Source organism: Manduca sexta, chromosome 11, assembly GCF_014839805.1.
Source record: "Manduca sexta isolate Smith_Timp_Sample1 chromosome 11, JHU_Msex_v1.0, whole genome shotgun sequence".
NCBI lineage: Eukaryota > Metazoa > Arthropoda > Insecta > Lepidoptera > Sphingidae > Manduca > Manduca sexta.
The window spans coordinates 2,387,841-2,411,565 of NC_051125.1; the positions used below are offsets into that span (position 1 = coordinate 2,387,841).

The window sequence follows — 23,725 nt, forward strand, 5'->3', positions numbered from 1 at the left end:
ACTAACAATTCTACATTATCTATGGCTTAGTTAGAATTTGTCAAATCATCGAATCGTAGTTGTACTCATTTTGGAAAGAAAGAAAACTGCTGATTATACACAGAAAACATCCATTGTAAACTGATTGTTAGTTGTATTAAAACAAGATGAATATTACATCAGCCGCGGGGATAATATCCCTGCTCGACGAGCCCATATCTGAGGTAAAAGAGTTTGCTCTCAAGAGGTTGGATTGCATCGTTGATGAGTTTTGGCCCGAGATATCGGAGTCCATCGAAAAGATCGAAATTCTACACGAAGACAAAGTATTCTCGCAGCATCAGCTGGCAGCCTTAGTGGCGAGCAAGGTATACTACCACTTAGGAGCTTTTGAAGACTCATTGACGTATGCGCTTGGTGCCGGAGATTTGTTTGATGTGAACGCCAGGAACGAGTATGTGGACACGACAATTGCGAAGGCGATCGATTTCTACACGCAGAAGAGGAAGGCGCTATTTATCGACAGCTCTGCTGAGATAATCGACCCCAGGTTGGAGGCTATAGTGAATCGCATGTTCCAACGCTGCCTGGACGATGGTCAATACCGACAGGCGCTGGGCCTGGCGCTCGAGACCCGCCGGATGGACATCTTCGAGGAGTCCATCATGAAATCTGATGACATTGCAGGTATTTTATTTTTTTGTACTTTTTGAATGTTATAAATTAATTATTCTCTACCTAATAAAGGTAGTCAACCTTGTGAATGTAGTTGTTACAAGTTTCATTAGCCACTGCATAGATATGGATGAAATTTTGCCTTTATACTTCATACATCAAATCTTGTTTTAACATTAACATATTTTTTATTCTGGAAACATACAGTAAGAAATTTTGCCTGAGAATCGACAGTCGTTAACAGGGCTACAACAAAACTGTAGTTAGTATCTGATCTATATAAGCAAAGACAATTGGAATAGCATTGGGGATAGTCCAATCAACAAACAAAAAAAAAAACAAAATTTATAACTGAAATTGTCCATGTTTACTTTGCATTTTATGTATAAATGTCAATGTGGTTTTTGGACTCTTATGTGGTATTTACCAATGCTAATTATGAGGTATTGCACTATACCTGTTGATATGGATAAGGCAGTATGTTCTGGAAAGTGTAACAATAGTTAAAATCATTAATTTACAGTTTAGACATAGTCTGGCTATATGTTTTTTAGATTTAATGTTAATAAATACAAAAAATATTAGTTTAGATTACTGTTATGGGTTGTAATAAAGGTATAGTTCTATAAATGTATTGTCATGTTGAAAATTCATAACATGAATCTTCTGTAAGGCATGATTATGACTATTTTTATTTCATTATATTAATTTAGAGTGCAGACTCTGAGGTTATCTTTTCACTGTCTAAATAAATCAGTAAACAAAAAATATATATTTGTAAACATGGAAATTTCAGTCTCCATTACTACAGATTATTCAACTATTGTCAAATTTTGCTTGAGTAAAGTTAACAATCCACTGACATCACTTAATAGTTATAATATTATAAACATGTAAAATTTTCTGAAGTATAACAATAGCAAAGAAAACCTAAATACTTTGACCATTCATAATACAAAATGTTGTAAATTTAATTTATAATATAATTTTTGGCTATTTTTATTACAGGTATGCTGCAGTATGCCTTTACAGTGGCCATGAGCCTTCTGCAAAACAGAGGCTTCCGCAGCACCGTCCTCCGTTCACTGGTGGGTTTATATAGGGGATTGAACATCCCGGACTATGTCAATATGTGCCAATGCCTCATCTTCCTTGAAGATCCTCTCTCAGTTGCCGAAATCCTGGACAAACTTACACATGGACCTCTGGAATCTGTTCACATGGCCTACCAAATTGGTTTTGATTTATATGATTCAGCTACACAACAATTTTTGGGCAGGGTTTTACAAGCCTTGAGAACTACAGCACCCATACCAAGTGCCTTGGGTGGTAAACCTCAACCACAAGGAGGTCCATTCCCTGAAACAGCAATGGAAGTAGATCAAGCACCAGCTGAAGAGACAAAGAAGCCTGAGAGAGATATTGACAGTTTAAATGATGAAGAAAAGGAACATCAAAGAAGAGTGGAGAAATTAATATCAATATTAGGTGGTGATGTTTCTATAGGACTTCAACTTCAATTTTTGATCAGGTCAAACCATGCTGACATGTTAATCTTAAAAAACACTAAAGATGCCATCAGAGTAACAATTTGTCATACAGCAACAGTCATTGCTAATGCTTTTATGCATGCTGGAACAACCAGTGATCAATTTTTAAGAGACAACTTAGAATGGCTAGCTAGGGCTACCAATTGGGCCAAACTGACCGTTACAGCTTCCCTTGGAGTCATTCATCGAGGTCACGAAAACGAATCCTTAGCTCTCATGCAATCATACTTGCCCAAAGAGGCTGGTCCTTCTTCAGGGTATTCCGAGGGTGGTGGCTTATATGCTTTGGGCTTGATTCATGCCAACCATGGAGCAAATATCATTGACTATCTTCTAACCCAATTAAAAGATGCTCAGAATGAGATGGTGCGCCATGGAGGCTGTCTTGGTCTTGGTTTGGCTGCCATGGGTACACATAGACAAGATGTCTATGAGCAACTTAAGTTTAACCTTTACCAAGATGATGCTGTAACTGGTGAAGCAGCTGGAATAGCCATGGGCATGGTCATGTTGGGTTCCAGGCATGCGGCAGCCATTGAAGATATGGTGGCATATGCTCAAGAGACTCAACATGAGAAGATCTTACGAGGCTTGGCAGTTGGTATCGCCTTTACCATGTATGGTAGGCTTGAAGAGGCTGATGCACTGGTACAGCAGTTATTGAGAGACAAGGACCCGTTGTTGCGACGCGCTGGATGCTACACTATCGCTACGGCGTACTGCGGCACAGGAAACAATGACTCCATCAGAACATTACTTCATGTGGCCGTTTCTGACGTCAACGATGACGTACGTCGCGCCGCCGTCACCGCGCTTGGCTTTTTGCTCTTTAGAACTCCAGAGCAATGCCCTTCAGTCGTATCCCTTCTTGCCGAATCCTATAATCCTCACGTCCGTTATGGCGCTGCTATGGCTTTGGGGATCGCCTGTGCCGGCACAGGAAATCGCGACGCTATTGGCCTTTTAGAGCCTATGGTGAAATTCGACCCCGTTAACTTCGTGAGACAAGGCGCTTTGATTGCTTCTGCTATGATTCTTATTCAGCAAACTGAGACTCTCTGCCCGAAAGTGACCTACTTCCGACAACTCTATGCCCAAGTAATCTCGAACAAACACGAAGATGTAATGGCTAAATTTGGCGCCATTTTGGCTCAAGGTATCATTGACGCCGGTGGTCGAAATGTCACAGTATCTCTCCAGAACAGAACTGGGCACATGAACATGCTTGCTGTGGTGGGCATGTTAGTCTTTACTCAATACTGGTATTGGTTCCCTCTAGCCCATTGTTTATCACTTGCTTTTACACCTACTTGTTTGATTGCCCTCAATTCGGATTTGAAAATGCCTCAATTGGAGATTAAATCTAACGCAAAGCCATCCCTTTATGCCTACCCGGCTCCCCTAGAGGAGAAGAAACGTGAGGAAAGGGAGCGAGTTACCACTGCCGTACTCAGTTTCGCGGCGGCCAAAGCCCGCAGGAGGGCGCACGGCGCCGACAGCTCCGCCAGCAGCGTCACTTCGTCTTCAACTTCTAAAATGGAAGTAGATGAAGAAGAAAAGAAGCCTTCAAAATCTCCAAACTTGAATATTACCGTGCACGGAAAATCCGAAAAAGAGACTAGCAAAGACGGAAAGAAGGAAGAAAAAGAAGAGGAGAAAGAAACTAAAGAGAAAAAGGAACCTGAGCCCACATTCGAAATCTTGTCCAATCCAGCCAGAGTAATGAGGCAGCAGCTGAAATGCATTACTATCGTAGAGGGATCAGGGTTCACGCCATTGAAGGATATAACTATTGGTGGTATTGTCATGTTAAATCACTCGGGAGATATGGAGCAAGTGCTAGTCGAACCAGTGGCGGCTTTCGGACCGAAAACTGAAGAGGAAAAAGAACCCGAGCCACCAGAACCTTTCGAGTATTTAGACGATTGATGTAGCCTCTTTGATTAATGTTATTCATTTCATATGTAATAGGACCATTATAAAATCATTGAGAAATGTATTAACATGTTATGATTTCTAGATTGAAATGTTGAAGTACACGTCATTATTATTGTGTTTCACCATCTAATAAATAATTGTAATTACATAATATATAATCGTCTTTTATTTCCTCTGATGACAAATCCAACTATAACCTGATATTTGTTCATGTGAATTATAAATTCCATTCTTTTGTATTGCATGTTCATAAAAATTGCAAAATAGGTAGCAGATATTTATTATGTTTACACTCTCTAAAATTCCCTTGGGATACGTAGTGTATTATTTATGGTAAGTTTTATAGAAATAAAGCATAAATCGAAGTCATTTATATTACGTGTTCGTTACGAAATACGACTTCACACTAAAATCCCGGGTTCGATTCTCGGATAGGCAAAGGGATATTGGACGTTCTACTTATACGACTTACGTTACGTTATTAGATATTTGTGCCCAATATGTCGATTAATGCGAGATACTATGAGTAGGTATGTACATAATTATTCCATGCTGAGAATACCCAGTACAAAAACCCCCTTATGTGGGTTCTCCCCAACTATAACCAAACAAATAGTTTGGAAAGCTGCAATCCGAATAACATACAAAGAGTAAATAAAAATCTTGCCAAAGTGAAAATTATCTATATCTAGTGAGGGTACAGTGCCCTTTATTCGCTGACTAAACATACCTCCCAAGCTACGGATTTCCAAGTTCACTCAATACATTAGAATATTCATGAAAAATCTTTTTGGTGTATAAGTATTTGTTATGCAAGAACTAAGTTTGAAACAAAATAGAGAATAATAATTATATGAATAAATGAATTTTATTTATGTGTAGAGTCAGTAAAATAAAAAGTTGCAGTCATAAGAAAAAATCCTAATGTCCGTTACTTTAATTAGTAGTCATGTGAATAGGAACGTATCTGTCACAAATCGCTAAACATGTCAAAATGATGTGTGTGTGTGTTATCATTTTGTTTCTCTTTTACTCAAGCATTTACATGCATCTAATATCGCATTTCATCTGGTGGATCGTTAGCCAAGCACTAGTTTTGTCAAATCACATTTGTCAAATGTCAAATTTCTTTTCCGTGCGGTGAAGAAAAAACGTGTTCTGTTATAAACGGTGCAAACGTTTCTTTAAAAGAAGTTATATTATAATTAAACAAGATGGATTGGAATTTAAAATACGGCGAACTTGCCAAAGATGAAGAGTTCGTGACTAATTGCGAGAATCTTAAAGAAAACTTGATAGAAGTACAACAGGTTTTGGACCAATTGTTGCCACTTAAACAACAATACGATAAACTGTCCCTACCGGCACAAATTGAACTTGATTTGTTCCTTGCGTTTACAATGAATTCGCTCCACTGGGTAAATCTACGTATTCAGGGGATCGATCCGACCAAACACCCGATTAAGGACGAGCTGCAAAGGATAAAAGCCGTCATGACGAAGTGGCAGGAAGTGAAGGACCGTGAGAAGCGGCCAACCGTTGACATTGAAGCAGCGAAGAGATTCGTTAGAAGCGGACTTTACGACCCCTATAAGGCGACAGCCAAGCCGCCCAACAAAAAAATTAAATTCGACGATAACGCAGAGTAGGCTTTGTTGTTTTCACCTTTCTAAGACTGAATTTATATAAATATATCCCTGTTATATTCTGTAAACTTATCATAATCATACCTTATATGCAGATATAAAGCTGCTATAGAGATAAACTTTTTTAAAATTATTGTGCAAATAATTATAGAATATAAGTAATATTAAGCCATAATTAATTCTATATTTAATGGATATTGGAGTCCTATGTGTGTTTAGATTTTAATGGTTTAAATTTAAATTCCCAAATATCCATATTTTAGTCAATATAAGAATATAATTTTATTGGTTACAAAATTTACAATATATTGTTTCAATGTTTCTTGTAACATTCTTTAAATGTCAGACAATTTGTTGTCATTGTAACCTTTAAAATGTTAAATATCAATCTTGATATTTTTGTTTATTTTTCCACAAATATATATAAGTGATTTGGAATCATTATGATTACAAACTCAACTCAAGTGTTGCTGCTGTTGGCATACAAACTGAGCCCATTGGGAATATAATCTACTTGTTTGTTTCACATCCCACCTATAGTCACCTGAGCTCTACCACAGCTCATGCAATACCGTAATAAGAATTATGTAACCAGGCTAGTGTTAACTACCTACATTTTATTGTAATTTATTGGATAGTCTACGCAATGTGTCTTACTTTAGGTATGCATACCTTCCATATAAATATTGTGGAAATGAATTAGATATTTCCCTTGTATATTTGTCTACATTGAAAAATGGACTTTGTGGCACAGTTTTGTGTATTAAATTAACTAATGTGTGACAACAAAAATCCAATTAGGTTAGAAATTAAGGTATAGTCACATCAAGATATTCTTTAACTCCACCTATTTATTTATAAATGTTTTGATGTATACTACAATGTTAACTTACTAACTCAACAGTTAGGTGTTCTTGTTATTCTAATTAGGTTTGTGTTAAAATATTCTTTGTCCATTCTCATATTTTTATATAGTTATACATTTTAAGATAAATCATTGTAACCTCTCACTATTATCCAAATTGCATGTGAGTATTATAAGGTTTTCAAATAAAGTCAGTTTTATAAAAAGAAAGTTTTATTGAACAAAATAACACCAATTTCAATAATTATACCACAATTTTAGGAATGTAAAATATACACCACAAAAATATTGAAATTTTCGTCAGAATCACATATTGGATATTTAAATGCAAAAGACTTCTCCCAGAAAGAAGTGTTTAGAAAAAGGATGAGTATGGCTGGGATAGAGGCTTTAGTCCTCTCCTTGACAATTATATTCTTACTATAATGTAGACTGATGAATGACCCTCAGGCCTTTCAAATGAAAACAATTTCCTGTACAACACTATCTTCACATATTATCTAAATAATAATTAGTATTTATGCACAAAAAATGGTGCAGTGAAAATATTGCTTCACTAGTGATGTTCAGATAAAAATCTACATGTTAATTTGTAAAATATGTCATACCTACAGTATTGTAGACACTCAAGGATTGTCAATGCAACACATTTAAAAACAATTCTTTCAGTTGGTGTCTACTATGTTCTAATAAAAGCATTTGTAACAGAAATGCTAGATATATAAATATTAATGACAGATACCTAGTGATCCAAATTGAAATAGATAATTATAAAAAAATGGCAAGGAAATATCAGTCAAACCATATCTATGCAAAGTTTTATAATAATGATAGCAGAGTTCATTCTTATTTTGTACAAATAACATATTCACTTCACCAGTAGTATAAAGCCGTAACATCATTTTTATCAGAAAATAAACACTTTAAATACCGTAACTGACTGAGACAAATTATTACAAAATACAATTCAACATTATTGCTTAAAGAAAGTCAGAACCATAACATTGTACTTCACATATTGCAATAGTTACCTGCACCAAGTCTCTTAAGAATATTCCACATACAATTGTCACATGTCTAATGATTTGAAAATGGCACACAAAGTGTTGTTCATTAATATACATCTATGGAATGAATAAAGCAATAATCATAATAAATATAAAATTGAACAATAGATTTGTAAATATCAAAATATATCATACACTTAATCATATAATTTAAATATTATATAGAAATTGACTTAGATTCATTTTTCCACTTGCAAGATCAGGCCTGCCGCAGAAATGTTGTCACCAGCACCAGCGGTGAGCTGAGCTTCAGTGCAAATAAGAACAGGAGCTACACAAATATCGACCTTGTCACCATCTACTTCCTCCTCCCAACATGCTACAGGCTTTGATGGCTCAAAGAACACCCTGCTGTTGTTATCATTGTCTGTAGTTGTAGAGAAACTATCGTCAAGCAATAATTTAGCTTTCTCTAGCGATATTTCTTTTGTATTACACACATATCTGTGTGCAGTCAATGATGCCTTAGCTGCTGCTGCTTCTGTTCTCTTCCATTTTGAATCCTTCACAGTCATTATAGCTTGATATGCTAATGTGTGGACATGGATTCTAGTTAGTCTGCGGTTGCTATCATACTTTTTGTTCTGTTTCTTTATAAGATGAAATGTTTTACGCATTTGATCCAAAGCAGTTGCCACTCTGGGATTTGAGTCGGCAACAACACTTACTTCACCATATTCTAAAACACTGTACAAATTTGTCAGTTCTTGTTCATTCATGCCCACAGAGTCAACAAAAGGTAAGACTTTAGTGGTTAAGTGTTTCAGTAATTCTAAGTCAACATAGCTGGCCATTTCAAAATGTGCAAGTGTGTTTAAAGGTTGGGAAAGAATTTGTTCTTTAACCATATCAAGTCTTTCTGCTCTGAGATCTGGAAAATAATAATATGTTATGCCTACTTAAACATGTTATCATACATATTTTATCACATAGATAAAAAAAGCTTATGCACTAATTACGCAAATATTATGTCAATAGATAATATACTGTTGGCCCATGACCTTCGCTTTTCGTAGTTACATCTAATTGACAAGATAATTAGCTAAATATCACCAATCAACATACCTTTATCATTGTCAGTCTTAAATGGATAGTTATCCATCATTTGCAACCCACTAATGACTAGCAAGTTAGGCTTAAACCCTGGCAAGTGATCTCCAAATTTCTCTAAGGAACTTAATAACGGATTGTTTTCATCATTATGCATAATATATCTGTTGGCTCTTGGTGCCCTGTATGAGCCAAACTTTTCATCTGATTTGTACTCCAGGATCATGTGAACATCATCTTTCACTTCCTCATTTTCTTCATCTCCAACTATTTTGATCTCGTCTGGAATGTATTCTTTTAATTTCTTACTCATTTTTGCTGCAAACAAAACTTTCCAACCTTCCATGTGAAAGCGTTTTGCCATCAATGGGGCATTGCCACCGATGGCCCATCTTGTGTCAGGGAGCTTCAGAGCTTGCTCTATCAGCTCATCATAAAGTTTGGCATTAGACATAAATCTCCTGAAAGTTAAGAAATTAGGAATTATTTTACAAAAATATTTACCATCCATTTAGAATAGTATAGTTATTTGACAAAAGTTGCTGTTCAAAGCAATGATTTCTTTTGTCAGCTAGTTTGCTGTTTAGTATGACTGGTATAGTTTAAATAGGGGCAGTTGATTTTAAATAATCTTTTATTCTCTTGGCAATAATTATTATTCTGAGATTATTGGTAATCTAAAAAGCAGTCAATTCCAATGTTTCAGAAACTGTCTCCACTTATACGTCAAGGAAAGCAAAAAGCATTTTCCTACATAGCAATAACAAAGGAGACGGGTAGTAATTTAAATAAGATGTCCTATTTATATAAATTAGTAGTTTCAAAAATATTTATAGTACAAGGAAAGTTCGAATCTAAATGTATAATACTAATCATTATCCCAACAGAGAATTAATAATAATAATAGAAAATGGAATCCCGGCTAATTAAATTTCCCATTAAAATATTAAGTATTACTCACTCAGCTGCAGCTCCATGTTTGAAGAAATATGCAAAACTTTTAAGAAACTCTTCCTTGCTTGATATTTCGTTGAAATGTTCCGGGGCGCCTTTCAGTTCCCGGTAGTCTAGCAACAAGGTTGCATTCACGAATAGGTCGTGGCATGCGCCGTAACCTAGCGCTACTTTCGGCTGCCGATTACCCAAACCCACTTTATTTTCACTCTCCAAAAACAACAGATGTTCTCTCACAGGAGATAATCTTAAATCACTTTCATAATTCTTACGGTAAAACACCGCATACAACACAATACATATAGATAAAAGTGAACCAAATTTCAGCGGGGCACCGGCCATTTTAATTTAAATTACGTATGTAATTTTTTAAATGGAATGCATTAGTTTATAAGTACTTTAGAATACACGTCAACTCATCGTATTTGCAAAATAGCTAATAAATATGTAATGTAATTTTTAAAGTTCCGAAGTTCGGTTGTGACGTGACGGACTAGATTTACGACAGTGACAACTGACAATAGAGGACAATGACACTGGCATTTGACAATGACAGTAAGATGCGACGTCGATCGGTGTTCAATTCATTTAACGCAATATTTAAAAAATATAATACAACGTTCACAGTAATTTTGATGAATAGAATAGAGTTCTGATGCCAAATAAATAATGTGATAACACCTCTGCATACATCTGAAAAGAAAAATAAGGTTTTATGCTATACACATATAAGTAAAAAATATATAAAATAATATGATCAAGCTATACTGCGTTAAAACTATAAAACAGTTATCAAATGGCAAATGCCGACAATTAGTAAATAATTTGGTCCCTATATACAGTGATTTCTATCGTTGCTACTCTTTATGCAGTTTGAATATTAGACTACGTACTTACTACGGACCACAAAATACGCTCTAAGAAATCTATGCGACCAATTGCATTACTTCCTTCTGGAAAACTGCTCTACATCTTACATCAAATTTGAATCAAAAAATATACTCAACTGTAATTTAAATTGTTTTAAGTATCATAAAGAAGTAAACGATTGTATGATTTGATTTTTTTTAAAATAAATATTATAATAGGTATTTATCTGTTTGTAAGTATTTTATAGCTGTTACATTTTACGTATGCCACATATTCTAATAACATAGAGTGCGTATATAGGTATATAGGTAATTATTTAATGAGAAAAACCTAACCTTCCTCTGCTGGGTAACCAAATAATATGGTAAATATGCTTTGGTTAGAATTCATTACATTAAAACTTCCTACTAAAAGGCGTCTTAATAAGTACCTCTACGTACAATCAAAAATTTCCAGACCGCTGATTAAATACATTGTATATAAATATTAACGAGGGACATACCTACTTTATCAGAATACGTACCAACATTAAACGTATATCAAGAAGAATTTCAAGTAACAGAAACTATGGATATTAAACGAGCACCTTATGACATGTCTCTGCCTACCCACTTCGTTAGGCATACGATGCTGGGCCACGATATCTCGCAAATGTTTTCGAAAGCCAAAAAACACACCCTAAAAGGCACGACCGGTACCCGATACCCATTTATGGCAAGACGAATCATGTCGAGTACTTTAGGCGTAAATTGCATGTGTCAGGGTGTATTGTAATTATTTACAAAGTTCAAGTTTCGTAATTTATTCTTATCTTATACGTGAGCGCGGTGATGCGCGGCCGGATTCAGAAGTTATACTTAGTTTATTTAAAGGACCTTTTATCGAAAAATACGGTAGATCATCTAATCAGTATCGCCTATACTGCCGTGTTAAGCGCAAAAGCAGTATGTCAGGGAATCCTTATTTCGAGATAATCGAAGTTTTGTAAATATAGTTTTATAGTTTTGTGTGTAAAACTGAGATAGAGAAACTTTTCAAGGTTTTTTTAACAAGTTCTAAACAAGATACCTTTATTTAGGTAAGTTCATTAGATGGGTTTATTTTTTTAAGCTATCTGACGACATAAAAATCAAAATTTCGTTTTTTTTTTGAGATACCGCTTTTGAGCTTCGAACGGCAGTATAAACATACTCCTATAATAATTCAGCAATTCTAAATTGTTTAATTTTAGACTATTAAACATAGGGTTCTTTATAAGGTATAAGGTATCCGAATTAACGAAGTTTAGCCCTTGATAGAGTCATCGGAGATCGTGATATTCATGCAAAAGAAGCCGCTGTTTGACGTGGAAAAGTCTTGTAAAATATCAACACGATATAATGAATATTACATAAATCTTGAGTAAATATGATTGTTTTATGCATCTAAAGTCCATAAAATACTTTTAGAATCATTTAAGGATATAAATCCAGACGTTTGTAGGAACAATGGCTCACGACTGTCTATAAATTTTCAAAGAAACACCATAAACTTCCACATCTAACTTAATTATATAACTTTAATGTTCCATATAAATAACAATAGACACATTAATGACGCCATATTAAGCCGTAAAGTTTCTTTTTAAAGGGAAATTTAAGCAAAAAAGCGCACGAATCCCTATATGGCGGAATCACGTATTGTTGCAACCAAAATAATACGGAGATGAAATCTGTGTATGGTGCAACTGGTTGGCGCCGTCGGTGGTAGCCTTCCACTGCGATTACTGTGGACTTGACGAAATATTGCAAAGTCAATCCTTATTCTTTAGAAAAGACTTTCCTCCTCTGTTATTTTGTCAAGTGTAGAAAGCGAAAAGAAAGATTCGCAAGACTTATTTACGTTTCTAAGCAATGGATTAGAAATGTTAATAGTAACTTGTTTGGAGCATCTATATATTGATACGTGATAAAAATATTTGTTGTACCTTATTTGTAAGCAAATTGCGCACGTTGAAGGGTATGAAATTTGGTATATAATTAAAGTTACTATAGAGAAGAAGGGCAGAAATGAAATTTGTGTAATATGCGTTAAAAACGTAATATTAAATTCGATGATCGAATTACGGCCACTGGACGACCATTATCTAGTCATTAAGAAGGTGTTGCGTTCTAAAATTTTTGCACTTAAGTATTGTGCAATGTATTATAATTTGAAATTTTATGGAATTTACTTTTTTTTCAAAGTGCATAAAACCCCTACACAATACTTAAATCAGATACGCTATGAAATAACACTACGTATCAAATACAACACGAGGTTACATGAGCACCACATAAGAATAAAGACGTTATCGCCAACTGTTGCAAACATTTCACCGTTCGTAAACTTGTCGACTTATTCCTGGCGACGACAATGGATTTGATCCAAAGGAATCTACAGCCGATATAAATACGTGGCTGTAGGCATATTTTACACGGAAATTAAACGTGCTTCTAATGTTCTAGTAAAACTCTCTCATACCAGAAATAACCATGCTATTTTACACGCAATGCAGATGCGAAAATTACTCATTTCCAAATATATTAGTGAGTAGTGACTTGATATACCTGTGTAAATATAAAATTATTTTTAGGTGTGTAACTGAGTTGGTTGTAATGAATATTATTTTCCCTTTTCAGGAACTTTTGCGCGCTCTATATAGGAGGTGTGAAATGTAATCTTGAGAAGAATATCTCGGTTTGGATCATAAGAGTAGGTTTTCTGAATTTTCGATGTCATAGTGTGTCTTTTCTTCGCTTCATCAGTGTAGGAAAAATATTGTGAACAATAATTTGCAAACACCGGAGTTTTCGCATGAGTTAACTTGCAATCTATTGCACCGGGAACTTAAAGTGTTATTTGCACCTAATAACACTCTAAATTATATATAATATAATTACCTAATTCTATCTATAAAATATAATATTTTTCCTAATTAGTTAATTTAATTATTATTGTGGCAAGTCCGCAGCGTGCGTGTTCGGAGGAGGCTCGCTGTGTCAGGTCGGTGATTCATACCTCTGAGGTCAGGATTACCAGTTCGAGAGAAATGAATGAGTCGCGGTCTTATTCTGAGCGATCACTCCGCTCCTTTACTGTTATTTGCTTTATAACTAGCTTTTGCACGCGGATTGGATAGAATTATAAAGATGCAGTGCCAGTGGTGGAGACGAGGTAGGAATTAAAAAAACACAACTCAATACGACTAAGTCCTTACAAATTTACACACATATAAACACACTCACGACTTTTATCCCCGAAAGCATAGGCAGAGGCGTAATGGGTGCACTCACTTTTTTGCCGGGTGTATTCCGTCTTATGATAGGGAGCCAAACCTATCGCCATATCAGGCACAAATTCCAAACTCCCCGCCGAAACTCAGTAGAAAACCCCAATAGCAGTTTTTCCGACCTTGGGGGTCGAACCCGAGACCTCAGTACTGCACTAGTATCGTAATACAACTACTCCACTGAGGCAGTCTTACGAGTTTATTTTTATACACATCTGATGGATGAGAGATACAAGCCGTGTACATCTGATGATGCATGACGATTGGCCGTGTCGCTGCCAATAGGTGTGTACCACTCAGGCGGCTCAGATATTTACACTATGCTGTATTTGTTGTTTGCTGGTGGTAGGATATATTTTATATCCGTACACAAAATGTTAAAATTCGACATAGCAGCCAACGTAAGAGTGTGACGCGTTCCGCTTTAAGACGCTTTATGGCTGATCCCGGAGTATCAGCCTGTGTATTTCCAGTTCCAACAGGCCGGCATAATTGTGTCCACTGCCGAGGGGTAACCATCTCTCGTCAGTCGACATTCTATTGGACTTCACTCTACTTACCATCAGGTGCAGTGGGGACATTTTGGTGTGCACGTGTAAAAAAAATGTCATTTTAAGATAACACAATGGATGAAGGCCCAGTTATTAGTTACAGTGATTAGGGAATGCAATCTCGCGAGATTTTAGACCTAACCGAGATCTCGCGAGACCATGAATCCAGTCTCAGGAGATCTCGTGTTTTACCAGATTGCATTCTCTACTGATGGTATAATATTATGGTAATAAATCCTTGTTATGGTTAAAATCCTTCAAATTGACGTAAGACAGCCGTGGCTATAGCTTATTGATGGCAGCAGTAGACAACGTAGTGGTAACTGTCCAGACGGACTCTTGCATATATGAGACATTCCACCAAGTAAATTTGGTATTGCTGAAGGAAGTAGGTAACTACTGATTATATTTGGTAGGGCATCTTATACTACTACTACTACTACTACGACCCTTATATGTTATTGTTTATGTTTAAAACACATTAGGATATTATTCTAGGCGCTGGTCGAAGAAGACGGTAAAGCTACATAGGATTTGCTTTATCATAGAGAGACAGACGTTATAACAACTCGATATAGAGCAGTCCGCATCCATGCGCTACCCGCCATCTTTTCATTAATTTGTGCTAATTAAATTACACACAGACGTTTTACCTATTTCTGAAACGTACAAAGTTATGTGTATATAATTGGATACAATGTTACTAATAAATAAATCAGGTCACAGTTATTCTAAGAAATGATTTATATTAAATCGAAATGTTTGTCCTCAGAACTATTGTCCTCTTAATATCTCTATTCATTTAAATTATGTCATCTTGTAGAAACTACAAATTCATTTATATTGTAGTTACGTAGTATTGCGAATGGAACTGTAAAATGATTAATATCTACTTATGTAGACAGTAAATAAATATCAATATTACTTATTTATATTAAGAAGATAGATAAGTAGATGAAGAAATAGAGAATTATTTTGTTTGCAATATAATAATAGACATGTAAAATGTTATCGGATATTGTATTATTTTATTTTTTATTACAAGCAAGTGGCAAAGTAATTTATGAATAAGCAGTTTATTTTTAAAAAAACATAAAGTCAAGCTTTGGTTGTTGGATGTATAAGTACGTAAATACGTACGTAAATTCGAGGCTTATTTAGTTTGGTCAATGGCATTTTCTTGAAATTGATAATTACATTTATGACAAAAAAAAATTAAGTTCATAACATTTTGAAATTTTCTCATGATTTTTTTGTTACTGCCAAACTATCTAAATAAAAGGGCTTATTTTCTGTTATAACCTAAACACAGTATAAGCTAGATAAATATAAACGGGCGAAAACAGACAACTATATTACATATAACTGACATTGTTAATTCGTATGTGTTGTACTTAATCCTACAAATAAATTTTATCTAATTATTGCAAAATTAGCTTCTATATTAAATCATTGTCTGTTAATTTATTTTAGTGGAGGTAATCAATATTCCGCTAACAACAACTTACGAGCTATATTATGTAGAGTCGTTTCAACAGAAAATAAAGATGTAATATGTAAGAAATAAAAATTAAAACACTTCATAATTAAAATAACAATGTTTATCTGCGTATAATTAAAAAAAATACGTATAATAAGTATAAATCATTAAAAAGAACTAGATACTTGATCATAGCCCATATTTAAATAATCATTTCATGTAACTGCAAGTATACATTTATTACTTGATGTATAAAAGATGGGTTACATAAAATATAGACTATTGTGATGTCTTGAATTGAATAAACTGACTGGTTATGACTTAAATAATTGTCGAAGCAAAGATGGCGCCACGACCCGACGGCGCCAAGTACTTCTAAGGAACTCACGATAAAATTGGTTTCCAATTATTTTATTATAGAACTATATTGACTGAATTTATAGAAGTATAGTAATGGCGCTTTGAATCTACATAATATTTACAATATGTCTAGAGAAAACATTTGATTTGAAGCGATATAGCCTTAGCTTTTCATTTGAATTAACACTAGTAACACTAATTACGTCTTCGCCAAATCCATCGAGAAAAAATGCGTGAATTACATGACGTGAATCAAGCGTGTGAATCAAAACAAAACGAAGTTAGATCTGTAAGAAATTAAGTGTATTTTTCAGGGCAGAAATCCGCGATTAACCTTGTATCCGTTGTGAAGATCAATTTATTGTGATTTTCTCTGGTAGTTGTGATTCAGAAAGTGAGTAAATAAACTTAACACAATATTGATACGTGAGTCAGAACTCAGATAATTAAAACTTTATTAAACTCGGAAAATAATGAACCGATTTACCTCGACCGCGGACCGTGAAAAATAAAATGCTGTTACTAAGTTACTTGACTGTAGTATAGCTTAATAACCTAAAGACTTTTAATTAAGTCGGTTCGATGGCCTTACGCTGGTTAATACCGTGTTATATGAGCCTGGCGTTACTAATGATAGAATATTCGAGTAATAACTTTTATTATTTTTTTATTGTTAGCAAAGGAAGTTGAGATATCCGTCCATCTTGCGATCTTGAAATTGTTAAGTTCTAAATTTCTGCGTACTGTGCTATATCTAGCGACAAGATTAGTGGCGATAGCCTAGTTAGTTGTGGAACGGTCTGCTAAGACGAATGTCCGTAGGCTCAAATCCCACACTCAACAAAAAAAAAATCACTCAAAGGGCACACAACTTTGCCTTCTAGAAAAATATATGTGTATTCTTTGTAAAACTTCATGAGGAAACCTATATATACCTAAGAAGTCTTCTGTAATTTTTGAGGGAGTGTGAAGTCTACCAATCCGCACTAGGCCAGCGGGGTAGACTAAGGCCTAATCCCTCTCAGTAACAGAGGAGTAGGGCAGCAGTAGGGCAGTATATAATACAGGGTTGATATTATTATATATTATGTTATATCTTCTATTGCGTCGTATTCCGAAGGATATATAGGGCCGAAGAGAAATATGCTTAAATAATAAACTTTTTTACATCACAATTTGAATAATTTGGATAGTTTTATTTTATTTCTTAATAAATTATTTTTTTAAGGTACAGTCCGCGACTCTAGCAGATTATGTGTGAACGTTTGGAAACTTTCGTGTATTTAAATGCAGTGTGCAATTAAATATTCTTAAACAATTGTCACTGTTCAAAATATTCTTAGTGGGGTGCCCGGGTGAGCGAAATAGATCTTTTGTCATCCCTTTGTCACATATAGTCACTGAAGTATTTTTATCGATGCAGTTTTATTTCATCCACGCATTGCCCTCCCTGTGAGAGATATAGAGAATTTGGAATAAATCGGAGCGTCAGAACGTAACCCTTAAAGAAATATATATAAAGAAAGTAATATATGACCTAGTTAAATCTAGAATCTAGACTGTAGACGCATATAGACAATTTTAAAAAAGTAACATTCATAGATATGTCTTCAACGAACGTAATATTATTGTTAAACATTTTTCAACATGAAGCTAACCGGTATAAAGTACTAACATAAATAAATGGATCGGAAAGAAAAAGTTTCTACAATTGTTGTTTGTTCTTATAAGTAATTATTTTGTACCAATTCCCACGCAATTATCACAACCGTTTGCCAATTCGGTATTATTGTTCTCAATTAAATAATTATACGGGTGACTTAAAAAATTGGGTGTGTTGTAGGGACTTGCACGTATAAACATAAATCTAATGAAAGAACGGCGGTGTAAAATAATTGTAGGATTAAAATTGTTTTATTGAGAGATACTAGTTACGATTATAGTGGATGTGATAGAGTTAGAGTTCAATGCTTGAATAATCATCATCAGCCCATTGCAGTCCACTGCTGGATATAGGTTTCTGTCAAGGCACGCCACAGAGTCCTGTCTTCTGTTTTATTTATCCAGTCGCTGCCGGCCTTCTTATTCAAGTTGATGATGATGATTACAGATGTTTACTTTGCGTCAAAATTATTTTTAAAAAAATTGAACGGTCATTAGAGGTGGAAAGTCATTCAATCAGTCGAACGCGGTTGAAATTAGTAATTAAGGAAATGGAAAAAACTTAATGCTCGCGACTGCGACTCGGTATGTGTTTAAAAACTGGTATGAATGATACACATCGTTAAAACTTGAGAAAATATGATAAATTATAATCAATGGCGCTACTTCGTGCACTTACTAAGAACCTATGTGCCCTACTCTGTTGTCACTAGTCGAAGCACAAACGTTTATCTCGTATAAATATTCGTTATTTTATATTCGATATACGATTTCGATAAATCATTTAAAAAATATATTTTTTTATATTTAAAGTCCTCTTACTGTAAAATTTCTTGTCTGCAACGCATAAAGTACTTTTCTTCCATATGATGGAGCCTAGATACACTTTATTTATCGTATTACTTTTTAATAATGTTTGCTGAATTTTTTTGTTTGGATTTTAGTACACGCATGCGCCATTGATCCGCCAATCGGATGTCTGAAAAATAATTAATCTATTTGCGCCGTATTTGTTTTCCGTTCCGTGACGTAGTAAAGAAGGTTCCTCGCCATTTTACTGATTTTATTCTTGGAAAACCTTTGATTTAGAATATGTTACAATCGTTAATACAATAGTGTATTTAAATAAAATCCTCAGGATGTAAGGATACTATGCCAAACAATGGGTCGTCAATTGCGTATTGTATGCAAAATTCTTACCGGTAAGTACTTAGATTTGGAGTCGATGAGTTATTCTCGCTGGCAATCAAGTTCAATCCAGTTTTTACCAATCTGGAGGAACCTGTAGTAGTGGTCATGATTAGTTACTGCTACCTGGGTTTTTGTTGGGATTTTTTGAATTGTGCTTAACTTCACAAAGTACTTTTTGCATGATGCTTTTCTATAAATTAATGTACAGACGATTCCAAACTTTCCTCCTTGATGTTAAGGTTCAGGCAGGACTATTCTCACTGCAAAAAGATTTTCCATTCTTTGAAGTAATGTCCAATTAGCGCAAACACTACGCTTATCTTCAATGAAGAGAGATTCTGTTAGATTTTTTTCTGAATTTTCAACTAGTTTTGTGTTCTAATGAACGAAACTGTGCGGAACGGGTTTAATGATTTGAATTAGATAAGTTCTTTACTTTTTATGAAAATAATTATACAGTTAGATTGAATAATATTACCTTTTTTGCGTTAGAAGAAATCTAAAAAAAATAATGATCACAGTTTAATAGAGATGAATATCAAGTAGAATATGAGATTCTGTAACATAGCATGCATAGTAAGGACTAAGGAGAAGTCTCTTTTGGCTCTAAAATGGAGGTTTGGTTTACAGTGGACTAGTTCCATTAGCCCAGTACTATAGTAGGTGAGCTAGACTTCATTTTATGGTAGCATGTTTAGATCCTTGATAATATTTAAAGGTTTTTGACAAAGTTTCAGAGATTGGTGCAAATATACAAAGATTTAAATTAAAAACAGCTATGACTTCTAAGATATATCACCTACTAGTGATTGTTGAAATTCCAACACCGATCACCAATTTCGCCGATACCATTTTGAATTTAATACTCATAAAAATAAAGATTGGAATTGCTTAAACTATTTTCACGAGCTGTTAGCCTTAATGCAAACATTTTCTTACCTATTACAAGGTTCAGTATACTTGACAATTTTATATTTTCTAATAATTTGAACTCTGCTAACATAGACTTAAGGTAGAAATTGAAAATAATAGAAACGTATTAAATTTGTAACAAATGGGTTAGTTTCATCCTTTATATGGTAAATCAGAGTCATTCACATGCAAGCACAAGTGTGTTGTGAGTTCACAATCAATGGACACATGAGTGAGTAATGATTGATATGGTGGCCTTGTTTATCCTTCTAAAATACGAGCCACATAGTCCTAGATTTCTCCTTGGTCGTTGGATTTAGGTATGGAACCGTTTTTCAATGTACTACCACTGTATTATACTATGCTTCTGCTAACTGCGGACCTCTTCTACGGAGAGGATTTAGGCTTTAGTCCACGCTGGTATGGTGCGGGTTGGCAAACATCATATTCCGTCGAATTTTTTACAAAAAAATATCAGGTATGTAGTTTTCCTCACGATTTTTTCTTACATCCTTAAAGCGAGGTATAATTTACAAAAAAATACACACTTAATTTAAAATGACTTTATTTATGATGATATAGCCGCATTTTCTTGTCGTTTTTCCTCTTACAGTACCTATGGCTAGTTTAAGTAAAAGATAATAACATTTTTAAAATCGATAAAAACAAATATCGTTAGTACCTTGAACTTCTTAAATTTGGACGTAGAAACAATTGGATTTCCTGATAACCGGAAAACAAAAAACTTATTTTTCTAGGTTATTAATCATATTCTAGTCGATTTAACGGTTGCTTCACTCGTTTACAAACTAATGTTATTAAGAAGTTTTGGTTTACTAAAAGACGTAAGGTTAATGAAAGACCTAACGATAGATTCTTACCATCATGATTCATCTGACTGTTTCATGTTTTTTATGCCTGTGCAGAAGGGATGATAATTTTAAAGGTCACCTGCATGTCTGAAGTCAACGATAAAAAATAATTGTTAAAAATCCACTGAAGATGTTACTTAGTCTGAGAGAAGGTAAGAAATCGAACCTAGAACATCCCAGGACTTGTACTCTTATATAAGACTAGGTTACCAATAAGGTTAATCAAGATTAACCGTCGAAGTATAAAAATTATATTTGATTACTTATTTTCTTCCGTCAAGTATTTAGTAAGAGTTAAAAATGATTCGATGCAATACCCAAATTTTTATTAAGGGTCTTAGTTAACTAATGATTCTAACGAATAGTTTAACTATTATAAACCACTTGAAACAACCGGACCTAGACGTCCTCAATAAAAGGAAATGATTCAAATTAAATAATTAATGATATGCCATTTTGATAATAATGACGTAATATTTGATTCATCAGCGCATTCCGGTTATTAAAATGAATCGAGCTTTAGTCCAATTTGCCTTTTATGTGGGTGCACATGTTTTACTATAATGTTATCGTATTTCGTAGGTTGGCTACAAAAAACAATTTCCTTATTTTTATGGTTAATTGTATATCGACTACGGACTTTGCGATAAGTATTGGATTGAAGCCAAAATGTCTACTTTGACTGAATTATTTCGATAATTATAAAGTATTTTAAAAAGTAACACGTACGAACCGCTATGAAATAAATTAATTCTTACGTAGTATATTACTTACTCTATGATTTGAATGAACTTATTTGCGAAGTCTTTTGAGCCTAATTTGGCTATTGGATTCCAAATTTAAATTTGGGAAATAACTTATATTAAAACATAGATTAAGTAATCTATGGAAGTCCATAGCCAAAGTTAAGTCAATAATTTCTATGCTCTTTTTCTGCATAGAGTTTGGAATTCCGCCTATTGTTGATTTTTAGGATTGACTGTCCACTGTCCACTGACCTTGCTACACCAGCTAGTAGTGATTCCTAGATGCGTGGGAGCTCTTCTGACCTATTTTGTCACACGCTGACTAATAAACTGGATATAGCTTCGAAATACATAAAATTATAAAAATAATGTTGCATTGTGTCATCTACAATCTTTTTTATGGATAGAATTTGTTTTTTGTAGTCTTGGTTTTTGCGAGATTCGATTTCCTCGTGTTTTTTTTGGTTTTATAATTATAAAATCGATTTATTTCCGTCGTAGTTGCGGCTAGTACTTTACTAATTTGTTTGATTAATGTAGCAAATGATATAGTAATACAAAAATTTAAAAAAATACAGTCGAATTAAATACCTTCTCCTTTTTTTGAAGGCGTATATAACACGATGTAAGGTGGCATTATATAGCTATAAACTATCGTCAGTAAGTTTAAGCACCTTCACCTCTGCTTATCCTTTTGGTAATACATGATTGTATGCGACTTACAGTTTTCGTATGCACGTAATAAATCAGTTCTTCTTTGATTATTATCAAATAACATAAAATCCTAATATAAGTACATTAAAAGATCTCCCATCTTCACGGATGAAAGGTCACCACAGACAATGACGAATCATGCTCCCCTTAACGTGTCCATGTACCAGAATCAAAACAAAATATTTGTCGGTATCAAGTAAACGCTATCGAACCCACAGCAAACATAGTAATTATCTCACTAATCTATCACCGCGCCACACTCCATCACGTTACCTTCAATTAGTGTCGCGCTAAAGTGGAACATAAGTGTAAATATTCACTTGTCGACTTATCGATAAAATATCAGCAAAATATCACCAGCGCGATACATCACTATGTGTCACGAGCGTACGGCCAGAGACAATATTTGGACCAGCCAACTACCGCGCATGTCGATTGAGACACAAACTTATTTTAGCTTTAAATTTTACTTGTTTATTGTTATTGCATCTGTGATTTGTTTAATAGCGTATGTACAACTCTATTTAAATGTAAGGCCGCGTGGGTTCACATACCCTTTTTTGGCGTGTTTAATTGTAACCGTTAGCCAAAAACAATTCTATGCTGAATGAATATTCAGTTTCGGAAAACTAGTTAGGCATGAAAATGTTTAAATTTTTCTACCGTTCAATTTTGCGCCAACTGTCTATAAATTTATTTTGTTGCTTTTAATATGAGGTCTCTAAATGTAGGAAGATTACACGAAGTTGTATTTTATTCTATCTTCTCTCATAAGGTTCATAACAACTACAAAACCGGCCGGAGCACTAAATGCAGATAATCTTCTGATGCGTGGAAATGCAGTATTAATAAAAATGTTGATGTAAGCTGCGTAAAGGTTACATCACAATGTTTTTGCAGGTGACCTAAGGGCATTAGGTCACGGCCGATGTAAAAATGTCGCTTCCATATTGTGCAATAGGTAAACATCCAAAGATGGTAAATAAATTCTTTTAAAAATACAAAAACACAATGACAATGAATTTTTTTGCATTGAGTAAATAAAGAGTAGAAACTACTGAAGTACCTGTTGTCAGAAATTGAAAGAGCTGTGGGAAAATATAAAGGCAGAGTAGCTATCTTACAATGAATTTTTACGTCGTACATGTGGATAAAGGCGAATTCATTGAGAAAACCGAAACCTTGAGCAAATGATTTATTAAAAAGTAGAATTATCAAAGCCTATATTAGGTTATAATACCGAATTTAAGTATACATTTTATTGATTTTATGTATTCGGAATAAGTTCAATACAATGTTCTATAAACGAAAATAAAATAATATTACTAATGGT

General features: G+C 34.3%; 3 protein-coding genes across 3 annotated transcripts; 2 read left to right on the forward strand and 1 right to left on the reverse strand.

The window, feature by feature from the left end:
• The first annotated feature begins 16 nt into the window (after nucleotides 1–16).
• Nucleotides 17–4,297, forward strand: LOC115450798 (26S proteasome non-ATPase regulatory subunit 1). The gene is made up of 2 exons (XM_030178907.2): nucleotides 17–666; nucleotides 1,663–4,297. Exons 1-2 carry the CDS (start codon nucleotides 147–149, stop codon nucleotides 4,131–4,133), a joined length of 2,991 nt encoding a protein of 996 aa, XP_030034767.2. The 5' UTR covers nucleotides 17–146; the 3' UTR covers nucleotides 4,134–4,297.
• Nucleotides 4,298–5,242: 945 nt separating this feature from the next.
• LOC115450782 (nuclear nucleic acid-binding protein C1D) lies at nucleotides 5,243–6,863 on the forward strand. The gene has a single exon (XM_030178891.2). It carries the CDS (start codon nucleotides 5,357–5,359, stop codon nucleotides 5,789–5,791), a length of 435 nt encoding a protein of 144 aa, XP_030034751.1. The 5' UTR covers nucleotides 5,243–5,356; the 3' UTR covers nucleotides 5,792–6,863.
• A 1,036-nt stretch (nucleotides 6,864–7,899) lies between these two features.
• Nucleotides 7,900–10,248, reverse strand: LOC115450780 (ADP-dependent glucokinase). Its single transcript, XM_030178890.2, has 3 exons — nucleotides 9,732–10,248; nucleotides 8,786–9,231; nucleotides 7,900–8,591 (listed from the first exon to the last, which is right to left on the reverse strand). Exons 1-3 carry the CDS (start codon nucleotides 10,064–10,066, stop codon nucleotides 7,900–7,902), a joined length of 1,473 nt encoding a protein of 490 aa, XP_030034750.2. The 5' UTR covers nucleotides 10,067–10,248.
• Between the last annotated feature and the right edge of the window lie 13,477 nt (nucleotides 10,249–23,725).

Bases quoted from the DNA above. Each gene is read 5' to 3' on its own strand.
- LOC115450798 (XM_030178907.2), top strand. From the start codon at position 147: ATGAATATTACATCAGCCGCGGGGATAATATCCCTGCTCGACGAGCCC. The intron at 667-1,662 runs GTATTTTATTTT...TTTTTATTACAG, and splicing joins GAAATCTGATGACATTGCAG to GTATGCTGCAGTATGCCTTT.
- LOC115450782 (XM_030178891.2), top strand. From the start codon at position 5,357: ATGGATTGGAATTTAAAATACGGCGAACTTGCCAAAGATGAAGAGTTC.
- LOC115450780 (XM_030178890.2), bottom strand. From the start codon at position 10,066: ATGGCCGGTGCCCCGCTGAAATTTGGTTCACTTTTATCTATATGTATT. The intron at 9,232-9,731 runs GTGAGTAATACT...CTTAACTTTCAG, and splicing joins AAACATGGAGCTGCAGCTGA to GAGATTTATGTCTAATGCCA. The intron at 8,592-8,785 runs GTATGTTGATTG...ATTATTTTCCAG, and splicing joins TAAGACTGACAATGATAAAG to ATCTCAGAGCAGAAAGACTT.